The following is an 18,928-nucleotide window of genomic DNA, read 5'->3' on the forward strand; positions in this document are numbered from 1 at the left end:
AGAAAATGTAAAGCTTGTTATCCAATTCCAGGTTGTATGCCCTGTTTCATGTGCATCAAAGACGCATGCCCGTTGTCACAGACGAAAAAGGTGTTTGCCACAAGGAACTGGTGTCATTCACAATAATCCCTAGCCCCCTCCTTGTCTCAAAAATTGGCAGAAAGGAACCACTAACACACATATTTTTAAAACTAGAGTCTTCTTTTTTATTCCAAGCTCTAGTCTAAAATTTTGTTCAAATTTTCAATGGTTGGTCAGCAATTCCTCTGGACTCTTCACTCGCAAGACTCCTGATTAACATGAAGGAAGTAGTGCTAAAAATGATCAGTAACCCACAACTAATAAAATTAACATTTACATTCAAGTATAAAGTACAAATGAAAATAAATAGCTACCTTGGCATATTCCAACACGGGTTATAGATAAAGACATCTCTGCCTTCAATCCTCTCCCCTTCCCCAAATGATCATTTTGCAATGACAGCCTTAATGACTCCCTCACCACTCCGCTCTAGGTGATGACACAGGAGAGATCAAGGCCAGTGGAATGGTCTTAATCCATAGAAAGTCAATACAGTCCTTGAGCACCTTCCATCCAAGAACTGGAGAAAACTGAGACATTCAAGTTCAAGATATCTGTTGATACTAAACATCACTAAAAAAACCCCTAAACTCATAATACAAAGTTCAAAACAAGCATTACTTACCGACAGGATAATTCTCCATCCATGGCATCGTGCTCATCAGTACTAGTGTATGTTAATCGTCCCCCCACAACAGTACCCACAAAATAGACAAGCCATGCCAGACGTCCTAATATTAGAAAGAAAAAACAACCGTTAATGACAATAAACCATTATGCTAGCACAATACACTTCTACAAGGTATCAGACTGTGGAATTCTGTCAAGAGAATGGTTAGGTTTCTCCCCTTAACTGATTTAAAACATACCCACACAAACCAGCCAAAGAATAATTTTAAGCAGAATAGACAGATGAGCTAGAACAGCTTATTAACCTGGATGTGCTTAAAAATAAAACAAAAATTAACCTCAAATGCAAACTTAGCAAGCTCAGCCTGATAAAGATCAGATGTACAATTGATCTAGTATCCTCACTTGCCTGCTAAAAATTACTTCAAAAGATGGGACAATTACACCTGCCTATCATAGCATTAGGAAGTAATGTAGAGACTCTTTACAGCCTGCTTTGTTTCTTCATTTTATTTCAAATAAAAAATTCTCTGTAATATCAAACTAATATCTCAATACTGTAATTTTGAAAGTTAAAATATTTGCACATAAGACAAAATTCGTACGTTTTAAGAGACAAGCATCTTCTTCAAGAAAAGGGTTTGTGCACCACCAGATAGGTTTAAACCTCTGTGGACTGTTTTCTAACAAAGTCTGAAAGACACAGCTCATCCATTTCAAGCTATGCTGGACCTTTTCTCTAATCTCGCTGGTTATCTAGTTGTCACTGTTTCTACTACAGCACCTAAAGGATCCACTGGCAAAGGGAGGTCCTTAAAAGGTCTGTAAGTACAACGTAACAATTACAATATCTGCTCAGCTGACATTCCTTAAGTAACTCCCTGAGTTTGCAAAGTCTACACAAAACACACTAACTATGCAAATAGTGAACTCCAGTTTCATAAACATGGAACACTCTTACGTTTAGAAGCGATGACCTCAGGAGAATTATTTTTGCCTACATCTGCTGGAAACCTAGTGCCACATTGCAGAAATATGGATTATTTTAAACTCTTTGCTACATTAAGGTACAAGATCTTTAATCTTTGACCTACTGAAACCTACTCAAGCCATGCAGATTCTTGCTTCGGGGTTCTTCCTTGTTTGTCTGTTTAAAGCTGTGAACCCAGCAACTAGTGGTATCCTCTTTTGGCAAGAATGCAGTATTTTTCCCTAAAGTGGAATCAAAACTAAGACCTGAATGGTAAAGTAACATAATAGACCTGTTAAACCTTTCAGTTGCCCCTAAAAGTTGTTTCTCAACTTAAATGCACTGAGACTGTAGAAGAGTAAAGCTGCTCTTTGATTGTGTCTTCATTTAGCAAAACTATTTTGTTACACATTCAAATGAATTGCCTGAAAATAACAACACAGTGAAGACAAATATATTGGAACAGTTTCCAGGTAAATTAAATCAAGGTATGTACAAGGTTCCCAGTAAGCTTGAGATTTACACAAGCCGGAAGAGACCCTGCCTTCATTATGATGATTTTACCAAGTGAGGACAACATAACTTATGTAAGTGAAGACAATACCCCGATGAATAAAATGTGTCCGGAATACACTTTCAAGTTTAATACAAAGAAAAACCTATGGATAAACAAATGAGGTCACACTGCTACTTTAAAAAAAAAAAAAAGATGTTGTATGATATTTCTGGATACATACTGGGACTGCTATATGCACTGCAGTTCCTTCTAGGCAACCTTCTAGGCTTTACTTCATGTTTGTTTCACATTCTCTCATAAACTACTCTTCATTCACATAATATTAAACTTCACTAAAACTTCTTCATGTTTTGCATTGTTATGTTTTCAAAAACTCAGAATCGAGATAGCAATGAATGTTGTACTTCCTAAGCTCCTTCAGCTGGGAACCTTTAATTACTCTGAGGTGTCTCAGTATCCTTATGGCCTGAACCTGGTTTAACACACAACTACACACCAGAAGTAATTCTACTTCAGTTAGAGGTGTATAGCTTAGTGTATTCTATGCATCTAAGCCCTGTAGGACAGAAAAATCACATAAGAATCAAATATATGATCAAATATACCCTAAAAGATAATGCAAAACATGGAATAACATGCAGATGATTTCAACACAAGTATAGGAAAGCATTCAGGTTTATCTTAAATCTCAATTTTATATTAAAAATTTACCACAGAAATATGTAATACAATCTGAGATCAGTAACAAAAAAGATTTAGTGACAGGTAACAAGCATTGACTTATGAGACAAGACTTATGAGGAAGATTTCAAAAATATGGCTATCTGGAAAAAAAAAAAAATCTATTCCTTTCTATGAAACTTCAATAAATTAACATTGTCTGACCAAAAGAATCCCAAATGACTCAGAGTTCTACATCCTTGAATGCCTGGCAGACATCTACCTAAAAATGAATCACACAAATGCATTTCTATATACTCTTTCCTCACTCTGTTACTTCTAAGTAACCCCAGATCTCCCTCTTTCACTAAAACTCTTGAGAATGACAGGGGTGTGCCTCCTTTCCTTGGCTGAGAAAAGCAAGGAGGCAATTTTCCCCATAGTCTACAAAAAAGTATAGTGGTTTGCTTGGAAGCACTGTCCTTGTCCCACTCATGCTTTTCCATGGAGAGCACACTACACCAGATCTCCTCATTTTTGGTGCACAGTTCCACAAGCATATCCTGGAGACTGCACAGGGTCTTCTGAAGTATTGGGGTGCTGGGACTATGAAATTAAAAGATCCCAGCTCTTAAGCTCATAAAGATGAACTTCCAACTAAAAACCCTCACGGGATCAGTATCTTTAAATACGGCTGCTGTGCCATTTCCAAATACCAATAATCTGGAAAGACAGTACTAACTCTTAGCATCTCTGCCTATTTGTAACCAGGCCTGCGCTTCTTCACAAAAAGCACAAAACTTTCAAGCAGAACCCCATCAGACACACTACAATTACAGTACAAACAGCAGTAAATTTAAGATATTGAGAGATCAGCGCCATCACTAGCAAAACACTGAGGAGCTGAAGTATTTAAGAGAACAGTCATTGCTCAAATAAACTCAGATTTAACAGCTTCTAAAGAAGCTATTTGAAGATGGTATCAAAAAGCAGCTGTAAAGTAGTGCTAGCTGGTTCAAGCAGCACAGCCACCACTTTGATCAACACCTTATCAATAATCTTTTCTAAATTAATAATAAAAAAAAAATCTATCTTCCTTTTTACAAATTGCAGTAGCTCATATTTAAGAAAATGGATGTTTTTCTGATGATACCCCTCTTTTTTTTAGCATAATACTAATAAATAGCTATTACTTTTCCCCCGCTTTAATACCTTCACTATTTAAAATTTTCAGTGCATTTGCTTTTGCAGCTACTTACGCAGACTACATCCTCTTCTCTTACAAAATAATTATTGCTGTAATAATCTGTAATTATGGTTTATAACAGCAATAATCCCAAAGAAATTAGTCATTACCGTAAATCACAAGTAATCATTAACTACTGTTAATGACGCATTTCTTGGGGATTATTGTTTTAGTAAACCATGATCGCATCACTATTGATACAGAGAGCAAGATAGTATAATAAAATGAGATCTTAATATTATATTAACTTATTTTGTAACATTAAAAGCCATTAAACATCTAAATTTAAGTATGTACAACTAGGGGATATAACAGTTATTGTTCACCATGAGCACAAATATTTTAGTTTGTGGAAAAGAAACACAGTATTTAAACTGCATCAAATGTTTTCTAATGCACAAAAGAGTAACCCCAGAGCACTGACTCTGAAAGATTATTTCCCTTTGGCCCTTTGGATGGGAGAACGCAGTACAAATTCAGACTGCAGCTGGTCAAATGAAATCAGGTCATTCAGTGGAAGTTCTCTCCCCAAAAAGTTGACAGGTGTATGGGAGAAAGTGGAATAAATGAAAAAGATGAGCAGCAGGTATTATATAAATTAGTGATAAATTGGCTCCTGCATAGAAGAAAATCAGCAAATTCAAATTGTCAAAAGAATGTCGAAATAAATCACCAACATTTAATAGCATGCAAAAAAACAGCTGTATTGTACAGTAACCTGCCTCACCTTTTCAAAACAACACCATTTATCCATGTAAAGATGCAACAGCCATAAGATAACTATATTAGGAAAAAGCCAGTAGTTATAAAGACAATTTAAGTCAGACACAGAGATGAACAAAACAGGTATATGATAAAATATGTAAAAGTACTTGTTATTTTTACATCTTAAACTACAATTAATAGTCTTATGAGGTTTGGAAAACTAGGTAATTAATCTTAACGGAACTATATCAAGTAAAGGTTTTCAATATTACATTCATTGTGCAGACAGATAAATGCAGAAAGAACAGAAGTTAAGCTCTTCATTTTCAAAAAATGTTCAAGTTTCAACCTGACACACTAAAAAGTTGATTTTAGAAATTACAAGCTTTTACAGCTCCCACTCTCTTAAGTTGCATAAATATGTCAGCGCCTATATTCTAAAAATAGAACAAGATGTTAAAACACACACATCAACCGCCAATGTATATATTTAACATATAGACAACTGGTGAAAGTGTGGTGCAAGGTGACTTGGAACATGAATTCCTAGTTCCAGAAAAGATCTATAAACAGCTGCTATAAGATGACCACTCCTTCAAAAGCAAGTACATGTTTATTGGCACATAAAACATAGTCTAAAGATTAAATTAAATACTAACCTTCCTGGACTGTGATTTCTAATGGATTCCTAACAGAAGAATGTAATAGTTTTTGGTAGTTTTGTGCATTTTGGTCAAACAACTGTACAAGAAGTGCACAGGTCTTTTCATATTCACACCTGCTAACTGTGCACAGTTGCTCCAGCTGTTGAAAAACTGTAGTTGTATCATCCAGTGGATCTTCCAAGCCATCTCTGGAATACAGATAAAAAGTAACCACTTAGCCACTATTCTTTGCAAGCTGATTCTCCGCTTTCCCCCCCAAATCTAGCACCACTATCACTGAACTGCTGACTATAAAGGCCTTAGCAATTGGTGCATATAGCAGATAGACATAAGCTCTCATTTTATTTACATACATGCCCACACAAACACAAAAATATTCTATTCATGCCTTCTTTATAACTTATAGTTTAAAACGCAAAGAACTCCAAGGCAGAGAGGAGATGAGATGGGCAGTACAAACACAGAAAGGTAAATTCTGAAGGACTGTATTTAGTAGTACCTCATTTCCTCTTTGAGGTCGTCTGTGCATTTACCTTAATGGAAGACTAACAAGGAACACCTTTCTCAGAGGATGGGGAGAAAGAATGGCATGGAATACTTAGCAGAAATGGACTTTGCATACTCATCAAATTAAGCACAAGACACTGATAGCAAGTCTGACAGGCAAACTTCAGTAAAATTCCATGCAGCTGCTTTATAAATCTTTATTACAGGATCTGCTATAAACAAGTGGGGACCCTGCGGGATGCCTATAACAAAGAGACCATTAGCTCTTGCCTTAAAGTATAATCATACTCATTACATACATCCAGTAGGAATGGTTTATTCACCAGAAGGTTACTCTGTTATTGTATAGGCAATGAACAATCTGTAGAGTTCAGAAAGGCTCCATAGGGTACAGATAACAGCCTCCTTTCTTTACGTAAAGGAATGTAAGCATGACTTTGCAGGGTGAACGTGGGGCTTAAGAGAGAATCAGAATGAAACAGGCTGTGAAAATAAAAATCTAAATCTGATCTTTAAACAAGTACAGACTGAAATCTCAATACTTAGGTACTATTCTACAGGTAGAAAGGCCATCAAATCAGTGAACTCATTGACCTAAGAATACTTCATATAAAACTGGAAATGACTTCTTTCCAAAGAAAATGAATCTCCTTGATATTAGAAGGTTTAATCACAATAAGGATAGAAATCTTTTCTTTGATCTAGAGCTAACCAGGCTGATCACGACTGGTCCTGAATTACTCACCAATCCCCTCTGGATAGAGATGGATTAATGTGCCCTATTACTATCATCTAGAGTTTGAAAGACACAAATCAGCTGAGAATCCTAATATCCAAGATGATTTGAACCAGACCTGTTCTCAGATATTCAGAAATACCTGAAATAAAAGTACGTCTTTTAGTTTGTAGAAAAGTCTCCTCTCATAGACCCTTCTGTAGAAGAATCCTTAGTTTCTCATTCACACTTACTCAAAAAAGAGAATAGCTACCCAAACTGCCCCAAAAGAGCAAAACTGACTTTCCTTCCATTGTTATCTCTTTGTCTGAAGGCGCAGCTGGATGCCTGCTGAATGAAGGGTGATATTATTGACCACACTTTTTTTTTTTTTTAAAGGAAAACTGTCATTCCAGAAAACTGACCTTTTTTGCAAAGGTACCAATTAATCTCCTTGGAGCAAACTGAATAAGTCTTGTGAAATCAGCTCCCAGATATCCCATGTTTCTCAAGAATGGCCTGGACATTTGATATTAAAGTCTGCCTTTGATATTGCTGTCTACAGAAAAGCTACAACAAAAGACCTTCATCACAGAAGAGAATATGACAATACCAGAGAGGCATACAAATCACTTAAAACTGAAGCTGCCAGATGAGAACAGACATACGCTGACAGCATTATCAAGACTAAGTCTTAAGAAAGATATAGACTGGTAGAAGAGAAGATCAGTACTTTCCTTGTCTTTTCCCCATAGGCTATTTTCACAGAGTAGAACGCTTACTCTTCCACAGAGCAAAGTAACAAGGACATCCAGAAGAAACTCTCATCAGTGTCAACCATAAATAAACTGGATTTTCCGTGCTGATAGTGATGCTGATGAAGACGACAGCACATTTTGATGGAGCTGGTTGTGCCAGATGGTGCCACCCAGAAGCTCAACCCCACTGAGTCTTCACATCAGGAAGCTGATCTGGAGCATACCATTCAGTACAGGAGAAAGCTGAGACAGCAAGGTGCACCCTGAGATTCCATTACAGAAAAGCAGAACAGAGAAGATAATTTAAAATGCCAGAAGAAGTGCAGGCTGGTTGAGAGAAGGCCCAAGAAAATTAACTGCACCTGCAATCAGCTGTTTGTCCTTCCCTGTCATAGCTCTGAACACTGGAAGCTCCCCTAGGCGCTATTAATTCTTGTTCCTGAGAAAACTACCAGAGAAGCTCATGTTTTGAACCATTAGGCAGTCAGGCTTCAACATATCTATGGTGACAACCTAAGGCAAATAACTATTGCAAATGTAGCTTAGTCACTAAGCAGTACGATGACAGGTTACATAATTTGCAGACACAAGAGATTTTAGCTAAGCAGAGACATGGACAACAATGATGAGGTTGGACGCACTCCCTCACACAAACAGAACAAATGACATCTCAGCAACGGAGCACTGAGAAGGGAAAGCACATGTGGCCTTGGTATTCAATCCCATAGTCTGACACTAGATCCCACAAGCAGGAATTCATAAAGACCCTCCTAGAAAATTAAATCCTCTCAGCACTCTAAATGCTTTTTTTTTTTTTTATTTGCTATATTATACTGTAGACTTATGGAACGTTTACTTAAAGTATCAAAAAAGATTTGAGCTAAGAAGTTCCAAGTCAGCCAATTTCAATCTTGCCACTTCAACAACTTCTACTCTGTCGCAGCCTTACTTAGGACTGGGGCTCTTTTCTGCTTTCCCCATTCATCCCCCATCATTTCCCCCATTCCCCCTCCTGGGCCCAAGAGAGTGACTCATCTAGCAGCACAGATAAACAGGTCAGAACTGAAAAATAGAGTTAATTTAGATAGTCTTCAGGAAAAAAAAAAAAAAAAGAAAGTCTTTTTTCAAAACATGAGGATGTGAGAGGAAAAAACAACTAGAATTTAAGTTTATTTTCTCTCTAGTAGCTCATTTTTAAACATAACAGACAAGACTTTGGGCTGGATTCAATAAGTAAAAGGAGTAAAGTGATATCAGTCCATTAAGATAATCTAATGAAATTGCCACAGTAAGCAGAACCAGCATACTTAGATTTTAAACATAACATGCCAATGAATCAGAAAATTAAATGTTCTATATTACAGCTTAAAAGTTTTAATTAGAAGTTTACCTTATAACTACGGGCACAGATTCCAGTCTAGAAGTAATATAGGCTTTTGTTATCTCAGGTGCATAGGTATCTAAGAGGTGGGGTTCTGCCGTTTTCACAAAAGGCACAGATGCTACCATTCTTTGCCACAGAGTTAGCAAATAATGAACACTATTTGGAGCAAACTCCCAGTGCTACAAGAAAACAAAACATATTTCCGTTAAAAAATCCCAGTGTGAAATTTTAGTTGTGAAACATGATGCTTTTCTCTTAAATAGTCTTATTCATTCAGAATAATTACAGAAGGACCCAGTCAGGATTAAGACATACTATGGAACACATTACAGACTCGATCCACAGTCACTGCAATACGTAACTTGTAGGGACTCTCACTTCCCCCAAGTGGAAACCACAACCTGAAACTCAGAGTTAGGCCTAGACTCTTACACTGTGTCACATGGCGAGGTTTAAGTGTCATAAAAGGGCCATTCAAAAATCCTAAATGTCAACGGGGTACTGTCTACAGCCACCCAATAGGAAAAGTAAAGCAGAGAAATGTGTCTCAACTCTCTTTACTCTCCAAAGCTTATGGAGCTGCCACGGGCCACTCAGGAATTCAAAGGCCAAAATCCTTTCCTAAAGGTTGGAATCTTGAACTGTTACTCTGAAGACGCTGGGGGAAATGACAAATAACAATTACACTATTACTTAAATTACACTATTAATTACGCTATTACTTAACAGTGTGCATGTCCTCCTCTTGGAAGGGCAGAAAAGAAACCCAGCAATTTTTTAACCCTGTGAGAATCTTGATCCTGTGATATGCGTGTTTCTGATGCAGATGTGGGTCCCTAGCTTCTGAATCAGGCTCAGGTAGGAGCTTTGCATTCAGCTGCTCAGCATGCAGACAACTGCACATATGTACAAAAGCAGAACTCCAGGCATCTAGTGAGTTTATGCACTTCAAAACTTACATGGGAGCATAGGTATAGGTTTGGTTTTTTTCTGTTTTTTTTGGAGGGTGAGGACTAAGGGTGGCGGACTTAGGTACTTAATTTCCACCTATGTCCTATTTCTTCTTTAAATCTGCCAGTAACACAACTCCGTAAGAAGAATGGGAACCAGCTGTAAAGAATTTATAAGTCCACATTACATCACTGACAACTTAAAATATTTTTAGGTAAATGCAAGCCTCACCACCTCCTCAAAAACAAAAATCCCAACACCAACAAAGAGAAGCAACCCCAATCCTCTCAGTTCATTTGTCTTTCAAGAGCTGAAGAAAATACAACGCTTCTGTACATGTTCTTACCTGTAGGCTAGTAATAGTAAAATTTGCTATAAGTCGGATAACTTCTGGGTAATCTTTCACCATTACTAGCTCTCCTAGCTGGTAGTTTGTCTTTAGTCGAGCCAAAAAACGACAGAATTCATGGTAATTACCCGGATCAGACAAACCCTATATTTGAAGAAGCAAATTTTTAAAAGTTAACAGCTTAATCTAACAGAAATTTTAGAAGCACTACTGCTGGTCAGGTGACAATTTTATTTGCATGGTTTTTTGCTTTGTTTTGAATAGGAAATCAAAGTGACCAGATGGCTGGCTGAAAGTGGTTTTGACAGATTCAGTAAATGAATGAAGACTGTGATTGGAAAAACAAATCCACAGCTGCTTTAGCATTTTAAAGAAATAAAATTAAAAATAAAAAGATACCTGTGGATTTTCAAGTATTCGTTTCACTCCTTTGATTAGATTACCAAGATACTTGGCACGTTCTGGATTGCTGAATAAAGATCTCCTTGTAGAAGCAAACTGAACTAAAGAAGAAAGTGCCTAAAGAATAAAAAAATCGTAAGATAAAAATAATAATAAACTGTCAGAATAATCACCTCTTATCTATTGGAGGAATCCAGTCCACTGAAGTCTGTAGTACATTCAGTGGCTGAAGACTATTTTTGAGGCAATGTCTCCAGGATCACTGAATATACATGTGGCTCAGTTTTAAAATCCTCTTTTACAATGGCTTATGACTTTATCAACCAAATTAGGTAGATGCTTTCTATGCGGCTGAGTGATGCTGAATTTTGGGGGGTTTCTGAATGCTTTCAGGTTCAAAAATGGAAACTGAGGCTGAAGTTCAAAGAAAAGACAAGATGACTGGGCACTGAGCCAGGGAGTTAATAACTGTAGGACTCACACTATGTTAATGTGCAGAATAAAACAGGGTCTTTTGGACTAAGTACAGATCTAAGAGTATTGTCTGAAATTATTTAAGTGTAAATCACTATGCTTCACTTACTAACTGAGACAGCATTGGTGGAAGGGAATGATACAGATCAAAAAACAGGTCCAATGTCTCTGGCTCCAGGAAGACTAGGGAAAAAGATAAGTTGGTTTTATCACTCTCCACCAGCCATAATTAAGTATCTTCATGAACAGAATTTTCTTCTTTTTAAACAGAAAAATTAAGAATGAGGTCACTGTAGTTAAGAATAAACTTTGGACAGATGTATTAATTAGTTCAATCTACAATATTAAACAAAACACTGTTCCCTGTCGCATTTACTCTATCCTGTACCTCAAACGGAAAACTTCTTTTGAACTGCAAATCATGCAATACTTGGTCAGTTCCCTACAGAATGCTACTCTGTAATACAGGTACACTACACCATTCCTTTTTTTCTGAGACATGCCTTAGTGTACTACTGCAGTAATCTGAAGAAATCAGTTACCTAGCAAAGGCAAGTCTTTAACTAAAGATACCCAAACTACTTTAGAGTCTATAGGCTGATAAACAGAAAATAATACTTTAAACTGAGTTACCAGTTTACTGCAGAATTGCATCAAGTGGACTACAATACTACCCTCTTTTGTGGGGAAGTTACAATGGGGTAGAAAGTTCAGTGATAATCATAATTAAGTACCTCACAAATTAGGCAGTATTTCCAAGGTGTTCCATTTATAAGCATTATTTTATGTCAAGACTTATGTCAGGTGGTATATAGTAAAAAGTAATTTCCTTAGGTAGTCTCGGTGTTGAATGAAAAAAGGTAGACTCATCCAAGGACAATTTAAAGCATCTAAACTAAAATCTTGGGAAAAACTCTCCCCTCCACCTTCCTAGGGTGTCTTTGGCCAAGTGACAGCAGTCTCCTAAGTCAGACTTTCATAAACATTCCCATGTGCCATCTATTACTCCTCTTCATCCCTCACACTGTGATTAGAGGCACTGCACATGAGAGGAGAAGGAACAGAATTATGCATGGAAGCTGATGAAGAATAGAATTGCTGAAATCAGGACGTGTATCACGCACTGCAGACCGCCATATTGCATAAGCAAGCCAAATTTAAACCTTCCATTCTTGGGTATGGGAAACAGTCTAGCTGCTTTAGTTGGAAGTAACCGACTTCTAAGCAGGCTAATTTATTTTGCCAAAAAGCAGGGTAAATTAGCCTACAAGAGCTCCATACTGCTGCAAAACTGCTTAAAGCTATCTTGGACATCTTCACACTATACTGTCATCTGCACTGTAGATGTCCAGGAAACCAAATCTCTAGAGTCTACGAGCCAAGATCCAACCCTTCTCCTGCCTTCATTAACAAACCCACATAGTAGAGCAAACAACTGCACTAAACAAGTTTACGTATCAGGAAGAGGAGGAGAGAAAACAGACATGCTACAGATGCTGTATCTCTTCAAGGTGTTCATGTCAACGACAAGACTAGTGTTCAGCATCTAATTAGAATAATTTGAATTACTGTGAATGGTTACATTTATAGATTACATTTATTATTTCTGTCTCCAAGAACAGTAGGAAAAGCATGACATAAATAGCCAGAGGAGGTTTCCCAATAACTCACCAGCAAAAAAGCACTATTCCATATAAAAAATAATTTTATATTTGTAACTGTTGTGACAAAGCAGGTTACACAACCCACTAGGTGTGGAATACGTCAGACTACTAACAGTTCTGATCCTTTCTTACTTGTTCTCCAGTTTGTTGGAATCTGCACAGTGCATAGATCATCTGCAGATTCATCAGCTGAATTTCCAATGAAATCAAAATTAAGACAGTTTAGTACAAGCTTCAAAAGATGCATTGCTAGACTTTGTTGCTGTTGGTCCTGAAGGTTTAAAGATTTTGCCAAGAGCTAAGAACAAAAAAACATTTTGTTAGGTCACCTGTACAGAACATGTTGTTAAAACAATTTTGAAAAGGAAAATGTTTGTATATAAAACTGCAGAGTTCACAGCAACAGAACACATACTGAGAGAAATACAAACCCTTCAACTATAAAAGGTAAAGTCTTCCTTAAAGGCAAGGGGAAAAAAAAAATACTACCACCTATGAGACATCTTCCATATCAAGCTAAAGCTCCCAGTCTTAAAAATAATTTTGAAAAAGGCTGGTGAAATAAGTCTTTCGCATAAAATACAGGTAAAACTGAGCATTTCATTGATCCAGCCTGTTAAAATTGTGTTAAAGTTGGAAGAACACTGCAAAAATTAAGTGTAAGTTTCATATTTTTCTCTTTCACTTACTCCAGACCAGTGTGGAGTACATTGCATGGGTAAGAATTATCTCAGTGATTGGTTGATTGTTAGTTTGATACCTAGGATTGTCCAGGCTTGTAAATGGTATGAGTTCACTTTACTCACTCAAAGAATGTTCCTTTGGTACATCTAGAAAAAACTGGCATAAGAAACAATGAAATGAACAGTCTGTAATTTGAATGTAGCTATTTACAACATCTGTATAAATACAGCTGTTAGTGTCTCTACTGCATTATAACCCCTGTAGAGTCAGAATAAAGTTACTTTGTGAGCAAAGCAAGCAGTTGGGTATTGGAAGTCAAGACTCAACATACTGTGAGTAAGAACACATTTTTATAGGGCCCCTTCTGTAATTACAACAATTTAAATAACACTTTATCATAAAAAAGCTGCTACCTCAAGTTAAATAAATTCCAAAAATTGCACACACAGTATAAATGCACTGAAAGCAAACCTCAATTTCATTAGTCACTGATGCTGTTCTTGAATATTAAAAAGAAAATTGACATCATTTTGACTAGAAAAAAACAATCTTTTTACCTAGTGCATCTGCTCCTTATTTAGATTCAAAGTCACATCTCAAGTTTATCAACAAAAAGTTTTTTTAGTTTAGATGATGGGAATGAAAATCAACTGTGTCATTAGAAGACTCATTAATTTGATTGTAACTGTTGTACCATGTTAGAACAGACATTAAATTACAAACTCAGCCTTGAAACCCACATCTGATTTTTATTTCTTGGATGAATATAACCTGTTTTTCTACCAATCTTCTGCATAACTTTTAGACTCCTGTATGTAGTAGACAGGAATTATTTTAGTGACTCAGTATCTGCAGGCCAGTGTATATGTTTGGTGTATTATAGAGGCTGATAAACCTTAGAACAGCTTTCTATATTCAAGCTGGCATTGTAAAGATGCTAATTATATTTTTTTATATATTTCTGTCTGGAAATGTGTATAATGTCACTTGGACAAACCTATCAACATATAAGACACTTAAAAGTCTTTAGACCAGCTGAGCTTGAGGAAAGCTAGGAAGTGGTTGCCACAGTACACAGGTTCTCACAAATATATCCTATTGTTTTCATGTGTAGTAGATTTTACTGTATCTAAGAAAATAGCACATTCTTCCACAAATATCTCATTCTTCTTGAATGCTAACACAATTTATCACATTTTTACAGTAGTACCTTAATCACATGTCTGAGCCTTGCTAATTATATCTTTTGCTGAAAAGTAATCGTTAGCATTATCTATGGACCCATTGCGATGGCATTGGTGTTTAAATTCTTAGCTTACACTCCTGTGTCCAAGTTTCACCATCTGATTGGTTTGACTTTCAGGAAAAAAAAAAAAAAAAAAGACAGAATAAACCAGCACTCCCAAAGGAGTGAAAGAGTCAAAATCAGGAAGCTTTTGAAAAATAAGCTGTTCTCAAAAGCTGAGTTGCTTGAGCCTAAGCAAAGAGTTGCTCAAGCTTAAGAGAAGTAAAATGATATATCATGGTGCCACTTTCACTACTATGGGCCCTAATCAGCACAAAATGCAAAATGTAAATTCCAGGTTTGATCTCATCTCAATCTACCTGCCCTGACAGACTTAGCTTACAGCATGCTGTTCTTCACCACCTCCTGTCAAGGCTCTGGAGAGAATGGAGCCTGAATTACCCCAAAGTGTTACAGAGAGGATAAGAGAACTAATAAAGGAAAAAAAAAAAATCTTGGCCAGAATTTACTGCACTGCCATACTACAAGGTACAGAATTTGTCTTTCTCCTTGGTCTCTCCTAATTGAAGATTTCTTTAAAAAATATTGAGATGGTATGCCTAGCAAAACTGAGATAAAAACACAACCAGGAAAAAACACTGAAAAAGAAGACAAGCTCTGAATTTAGATAGCCCATCCTTGAAGGCAAGGTATGAAAAGAGAGGGCGAGGAGACACGGAGGAAAAGACAGAGTGAGAGCAAGACAGAGAGAAGGATGGAGAGAGGAAGATTGAAAAAAATTTTTTTGAACTTTTTTGGTCACTGAGCTTAATAGATGTCATGTAATCCATTTAAGAACAGAATTCACTGACTCAGAAAATACTAGGGATTGAAAACAGAAAAATTATAATGTTAACAACTTAGGTTCAATAATAAAGAGTCTCACCTCTTTTAAAAGAGAGCATGCAAGCATCAGTATGTCCTTTAAAGAGGTGTCACGGAACGAGGTAGCTATTTTACGATGTTTTGCTGAAGGTCTTGAATAATCAACCTAAGAAAAGTTAGGACAAAATAAACAATGCTCCCTTCTTTGCTAAAACTAGATGATAGATCTATCTGGCAGGTTCATTATTAGATACTACAAATGAAAATTACAGTCCAGCACTAAATATACATCTTGACAGCTTCCTGAAGTGCCTCCTTTCTTCCCCATCGATGTTACCTCTCTTTCTGGATGGAAAGGTCTGCGGGACTTCCTCAGGTTAAGATGCAGGCAAAAGAAAATCATTAGCAGAAATACAACTGAAAGAGCTGACAATCTGTTTTTCTTTACCAGTTCTAGTGACTGTGTTAAGAAATACTTTCCACTTTAGCAGCTATGGTACATATCTGGTACAGGTACAGTCCCTGCACTGGGAATTTCTGGTAACCCAATATCTTGGGGGTGGGTGCGTTGGGGGGTGATCATCGCCTTATGTCTATGTAATGCTTCTCCTACCATTTTTATGAAAGGCGGAAGCATTCAACACACAACTTTATTGGCAAAACATACATCCCTTGCAGAAGGGGAAAAAAATAAATAAATAAAACAAGCATGCTTACTAGATTCATTTCCTGAGTCAGTTCTGAGAGAATCATTACTCCTATTATACAGTGGTCCACAGTACCCTACAGAAGAAAACAGATATGATTGCTAAAATATCACAGCTTGTATTTAATATTTTTCAACATTTCTAGAATCAAGAGGATTTTTTAGGCTGAGTTTTCCTAAGCTGTTTAGAAGACTTTCATGCCAATTTCTATCAACATCAGTAGAACTAGACCATCAAATTCCCTGACTAGCTTTGAAAAAAAACCCTCATAATAAATCTTAAGAATTGTACGATAACAAAAATCTATCTGAAAATAGATTTTAAACTACCACAATCTAGAAATTTTCTAGTACATGTTTCTCAAAGGTTTGTTCAGTCTTCCAGCATTGATATGACAAGCTGCAGGAAATTCAAACCCTTTAAAAAATTAAGCCATGCATGGATGAAAACGATTATGGGGCACACTCAGAAAAAATACAGTTTGGTAATTCTATCTATCCAAATCCTCATTCTTTTCTCTTCACAGTAACGTACACTGCATTGGTTTGAATTAAATGACACACTCCATCTCCAAGAACTTGGGTCTAAGCAGTGAAGTAGTAGGTGTCAAATATTTGCATCTGAGGGTGCAATCTGCTCGACAGCAGTAAAGTTCGTCGGACTACTTTGAAATTCAAATACAAGTTATTAGTATTATTAAAAGCAATACTTTTGGCAAGTTTCTTTTAGAAATAAGGAGTGATTATTTTGGATTAATAAAATAAGCCATCTTCACTGAGCTACTACAAAGCATTTATAAAAAAAATTAAATGTGCTTTGTTAAAAATAATTAAAATCAACTGCAATTAGGCCTTGCAACTGAGCCAAGAGGAGCAGCTCTGTGCCTGCTTTCATAACCGCGCTCTGCAATCTCAGCTCCCTTGAGGTCCAAAACACAACGCCCGTCTCCCCAGAACGTTACCCTTGTCAAATTTTTCCTGACATTTGTCACAAACTCACTCATTAGTTTGACAACTCCAAAGATCATCCGAAGTTCAGCTAATGAAGAATTTGGCTACTTATTCAAGCAGCCTGACTTTTCACTGTCACCTATTTTGTACTATCACCTATACCAAAGCAAACTGAAAGTCAAAAGTTCAGAGTATACTGAGGCAAAGTTTGTGTTCTTGCCTTTTTCATATTCAATAAGATTAAACATCTTGAACCACAATTTGAACACTCAAGTTCCTCTTACATTTCAAATTCTTAAAATAGTCTATGAATGTTCCTTAGATCCCCTAAAGCCTCCTGCAAAACTGGAAAACGTAACCTCCTCCTTTTCACAGGAGTGGAAAGCTGGACGGTGACTTACAAAGGAATTTGGAACACAATTACAGTCCTAGCTGCTAATCCCTTTTTCTACACTAAATCACACTTAATGCAAACTGGATGAAGTTCAGCCTGGAATACTAATGTATACATATTGGAAACCACTATTTGCTAATTATTAACATACATTAGTATTGTTTAGGGATTATTTTTTTCAATTTTTGCATAAAATTTAATTTACTAGTAGATATATGGCTTAATTTTCTTTTCTACAGGAATTCTTAATTTAACTAAAGAAATCTCTTAAGAAGTTAAATTTTGTATTTAAATCTCCATTTTTAATGAACTACACACTGAAGAGTCACACTGCAATCATTTTAATAATAAATGCAAAATCCAATTACAGTACATTCAAAAATAACTGCAAAACGGTGCAGTAGTATGCTTGAGTTTGTTTTTAATAAACAAGATATTGCAGCCTATCTTTTATTAGACATTCCCAGTGTAACTCAAAAAGTACATTAACTTGAACAATATTAGAAATAAAATCAGACTGATAAACAAATGAAACATAGAAGTGAAACTCAAAGGCAAGAAACATAACAGAAACAGTAACAACGTATTTTCTTGCTGAATTGCCAAGACTACCAACACATACCAGATCATTTTGAAAGTAAATCTCCAAATAGCTTAAATTTTTAATTCTTATTTCTCAAAGTAAGTATTAGGGTTTATGTTCACATAGACACTCAAACAGATTAACCAGAAATAACTTTCTAACCAGATTTCTAGGCTAACCCTCACAAAACTCTTTAAGAACATTTTTATACAAAGTGTAAGTGTCCTTATTTCAATTAACCTTAAGTAACTTCAGATAATAAGCCGTGACATCCGACCCCTTTCCCTGAAATTATTTCACAGAAGATGCTCTGCATTCTACTTCCTTAGCTGCTGCGTCTGACGGTACTTACTCTAGATCTGACCTGTAACATTTGCGCAGTGAACAGTCAACAGTGAATGACTGCACTCTGACATTAGGAGAAACTCTTTTTAGTTTTTGAATACTATGTACAGCAAAGATCACCTGCTCTCTAATCTGTAACTCGTCTTTACACCAGCAATCAATGCAGTAGGGAAACAGGAAATAATGTCAAAGGAAGTATAAAACAAGGCCATGCCTGCCCCAATTCCAATTACAGGAGAGTGAAGATTACTGATCTTTTGTCCTAAACTTCCCCATATCCCTACCTAGAATAGATAATTTTTGTGAAAAGTTAGATTTAAATCCCTATGCTAAAATAGGTAAGGTTACAAAAACACTCTCAGTGGATTATCTATCTCCCCATATTGTATATTGTAATCCCAGGAGAGAGCAAATGTCTTTTTCTTTCACTCCTCTTCTCTTCACATAATTATACCTATATGGAGAGAGAACATGCAT

The 18,928-nt window shown here is 36.4% G+C and overlaps 1 protein-coding gene across 1 annotated transcript in view; it reads right to left on the reverse strand.

The window, feature by feature from the left end:
* Window positions 1–18,928, reverse strand: part of RANBP17 (RAN binding protein 17) — a 164,836-nt gene that overhangs the window by 140,924 nt on the left and 4,984 nt on the right. The window contains exons 4-12 of the mRNA XM_026061315.1: window positions 16,190–16,255; window positions 15,534–15,638; window positions 12,811–12,976; window positions 11,124–11,197; window positions 10,538–10,657; window positions 10,136–10,282; window positions 8,845–9,017; window positions 5,469–5,662; window positions 707–812 (exon numbers count right to left, since the gene is read on the reverse strand). Coding sequence (XP_025917100.1) covers window positions 707–812; window positions 5,469–5,662; window positions 8,845–9,017; window positions 10,136–10,282; window positions 10,538–10,657; window positions 11,124–11,197; window positions 12,811–12,976; window positions 15,534–15,638; window positions 16,190–16,255 — 1,151 coding nt within the window. The remainder of the gene's footprint in view (window positions 1–706; window positions 813–5,468; window positions 5,663–8,844; window positions 9,018–10,135; window positions 10,283–10,537; window positions 10,658–11,123; window positions 11,198–12,810; window positions 12,977–15,533; window positions 15,639–16,189; window positions 16,256–18,928) is intronic.

Source organism: Apteryx rowi, unplaced genomic scaffold (assembly GCF_003343035.1).
Source record: "Apteryx rowi isolate R43461 unplaced genomic scaffold, aptRow1 scaffold_18, whole genome shotgun sequence".
Classification (NCBI taxonomy): Eukaryota; Metazoa; Chordata; class Aves; order Apterygiformes; family Apterygidae; genus Apteryx; species Apteryx rowi.